The sequence below is a fragment of the Penaeus monodon genome, chromosome 23 (assembly GCF_015228065.2).
Source record: "Penaeus monodon isolate SGIC_2016 chromosome 23, NSTDA_Pmon_1, whole genome shotgun sequence".
In the NCBI taxonomy this organism is placed as follows: domain Eukaryota; kingdom Metazoa; phylum Arthropoda; class Malacostraca; order Decapoda; family Penaeidae; genus Penaeus; species Penaeus monodon.
The window spans coordinates 33,745,122-33,746,109 of NC_051408.1; the positions used below are offsets into that span (position 1 = coordinate 33,745,122).

Genomic DNA, 988 nt, shown 5'->3' on the forward strand with positions numbered 1-988 from the left:
GAGGTGGAGGCGAGGAAAAAAAAAGCGCAAGCCCACCTACGTAAGAAATGACAATGTCTATATTAACCAATGATTCATTATCATTTCCTATCACAAAATGATAAGGATAATAACAATAATCGACCCTTCCTTATCTCATATCTTACCAACAGGCGTGACAAAGTACTCGTGGGTGAACTCCAAGACGTTTGGCTCCCTCCTTTGCTTCGAGGCCCTCGGCGCTCTCGGAAGCAGCGGCACTCAGGGGAGGAATTCGCTCTTCGATATCCTTTCCAGACACCACCTGTGCGTGTTGAGGCCTTTCAAGGAGGTAAGCGAACTCGGGATGCACCGTTTTTTATTTTGGTCGAGGGGAGGGTGTTATTTTCGGAGGGATAACTTATTATTCTCTCCCTCTTTCTCTCTCTAGTCTATAAAAAATATCTTTCTTATTTTTAGCACAACCAGTGACGAAATAAAACGTATACACCGCCCTTTTTTCCAGGCTGAATTATCCGTGGCCATGGACCAGGACCCAAGGACGGGTCGCGTCGAGGTCACCGGCGTAGGACCCGTTACCGACCCGAGCAGCAATACCCCGATGGCTTTTACTCTCACTCAGACACACACGTTCTGGCTCGAGCTCATGGTCAAGAATTCAATCAGGCTTTTGCTCTGAACACAAGTGAGGGAGGGAAATCACTTCGCATTCCCCGTTTTTACTTTCCGATTGTTGATTATGTTTGAAAATGTATTTTCTGATAAGATGAAGATAATATCAAATGCATGAAATGGTGTCCTATCCAAAAATAATGAACTCGAGCGCATTTTCTTCGCAGGATGAAATGGTGGAGAAGAAAGAGAGAGTGGCCAGTAGAGTTACGCACTGAAGACTATTGAAATATTCCAGTTTATTCTTATTTAGGCCTTCATGTATAACCCCTGGAATATAGTTCTTGCAGCCTAAAACGGGTCAGTTCTTATCCCCCTTGCTACAAATATGATGAGA

At 44.3% G+C, this 988-nt stretch overlaps 1 protein-coding gene across 1 annotated transcript in view; it reads left to right on the forward strand.

Moving 5' to 3' along the window:
• Positions 1-948, forward strand: part of LOC119588216 — a 7,043-nt gene extending 6,095 nt beyond the window's left edge. The window contains exons 8-10 of the mRNA XM_037936916.1: positions 153-310; positions 485-664; positions 819-948. Of these exons, the coding sequence (XP_037792844.1) occupies positions 153-310; positions 485-658 (332 nt within the window). The 3' untranslated portion in view covers positions 659-664; positions 819-948. The remainder of the gene's footprint in view (positions 1-152; positions 311-484; positions 665-818) is intronic.
• The last annotated feature ends 40 nt before the right edge of the window (positions 949-988 follow it).